The 1,680-nt window shown below is 31.5% G+C and overlaps 1 protein-coding gene across 1 annotated transcript in view; it reads right to left on the bottom strand.

Moving 5' to 3' along the window:
* LOC117121815 (sodium/myo-inositol cotransporter-like) overlaps positions 1 to 1,680 on the bottom strand; it is a 14,347-nt gene that overhangs the window by 5,396 nt on the left and 7,271 nt on the right. The window contains 2 exon segments of the mRNA XM_033267127.1: positions 412 to 607; positions 1,474 to 1,581. Coding sequence (XP_033123018.1) covers positions 412 to 607; positions 1,474 to 1,581 — 304 coding nt within the window.

Genomic DNA, 1,680 nt, shown 5'->3' on the forward strand with positions numbered 1-1,680 from the left:
ATAAAACACAATATATCAGTATTAAAAGTGATATCAATAATTTTATATAGTATCTGTATATATGATATATGTATGTTACTATATTAATATATGATAATGTATATAATGTATAATAGGCTTATTGTAAGAATTTTTATATTTATATACATATATATTAGGCTATAAATAGGCCTCCGCCTATATATATATATATATATATAGGCGGAGGCCTATTTATAGCCTAATATATATGTATATAAATATAAAAATTCTTACAATAAGCCTATTATACATTATATACATTATCATATATTAATATAGTAACATACATATATCATATATACAGATACTATATAAAATTATTGATATCACTTTTAATACTGATATATTGTGTTTTATATATATTCCATATGCTTCAATTGTCTCTCTCACCTGCCTACGATCATTAACTCTAACTCGTATTTCTTTTTCTGGCTGATTGGTAGTTGGTTCATTTCAGATTCACTCGGAAACTTTCGAAGGTTTCTCCAAATATCCATCGTAAAGATGGTGCTGCCGCTATTGAAGATTGAGGTCAATGAACTCATTAGTGCAGATAGCATCACAGCTAACATCAGTCCTCTTAAACCTGTAGGCGGTAAATAAGCATAAGCAAAACGCTTCCACAAGCGTGTATCCATAAAATCGCTACACGATATCGTCAACTCCTTTCGGGACGCTGATGGTCTGTAGAATCGGGGAGCCTTCCCGATCGTGTCGGGGAACAGCTGTTCAGATCAACGATTGCGGTGAAAACACTGTAGCGATTTTATGGAAACCTGGTTTATGGTCAAAGTTCATGAAGTGCAATGTTTGAAATAAGAATGTATTTTCACTTTTTCTTATCACTTTTTTTCGTGTCCTTTATATTTTACATATTAGTCAATTTAGGTATTTTATTGTTCACTGTTTTATGTTTTTTACGTGGTAAAAATGTTAATAATTTGTTTAAGGACCCAATGGAAATAAGTTTTATATATTGCAAACCTTTTTTGGGTTACCCAGGAATTAATGGCATGTTTTGTTCTTAATCATTTATCTGTTCTTTGTATCTGTTTTGTTTTCAAGTAAAATGTAATTTTAATTCCTGAATTCCTGAGGTGTTCTTAAAGTAAAATGGTAATAGTTAGTGACCTTCACAGAAACGAAGAGAAAGCGGCCTATGCTCACATCAAAATTAGAGTTACAATGCGGCCTATGTGCACGTTAAAGAACGCAGTAGGCCTACACTATTCGGAAAATTGTCTCTTGGTGTACCGGTACAGCCCAATCACCACTAGAAGGACAGCATTAGAAATATGCCTTTCCGACTTTCATGAGTTATTTTTAGTTTTCTCGCCGAATGAATCTAATCCAATTTTCGTGCACAATATTACCAATATCATAATTTTTTATAATATTAATGATATTTAGGCCTATAATATTTCTAATATTACTTCCAATATTTCTTCTTACCTTTTGGCATGACTTCCATCACTAGAAGTGGGTAAGCTAAATTTGAACAACCTGAAGTGCTTCCGCATTCTTTCTCGCATATTTCGTCAGATGTACATGCCACAATATCTGGATTGTAATTAAGTAGCATAAATTATGTCATGACTCAAATTATACAATACAGTAGTATAATGTAATGATTGCATATATATATTATATATATAGGCC

This window comes from Anneissia japonica, unplaced genomic scaffold (genome assembly GCF_011630105.1).
Source record: "Anneissia japonica isolate Jap-2015-1 unplaced genomic scaffold, ASM1163010v1 scaffold1208_len1460985_cov181, whole genome shotgun sequence".
NCBI lineage: Eukaryota > Metazoa > Echinodermata > Crinoidea > Comatulida > Comatulidae > Anneissia > Anneissia japonica.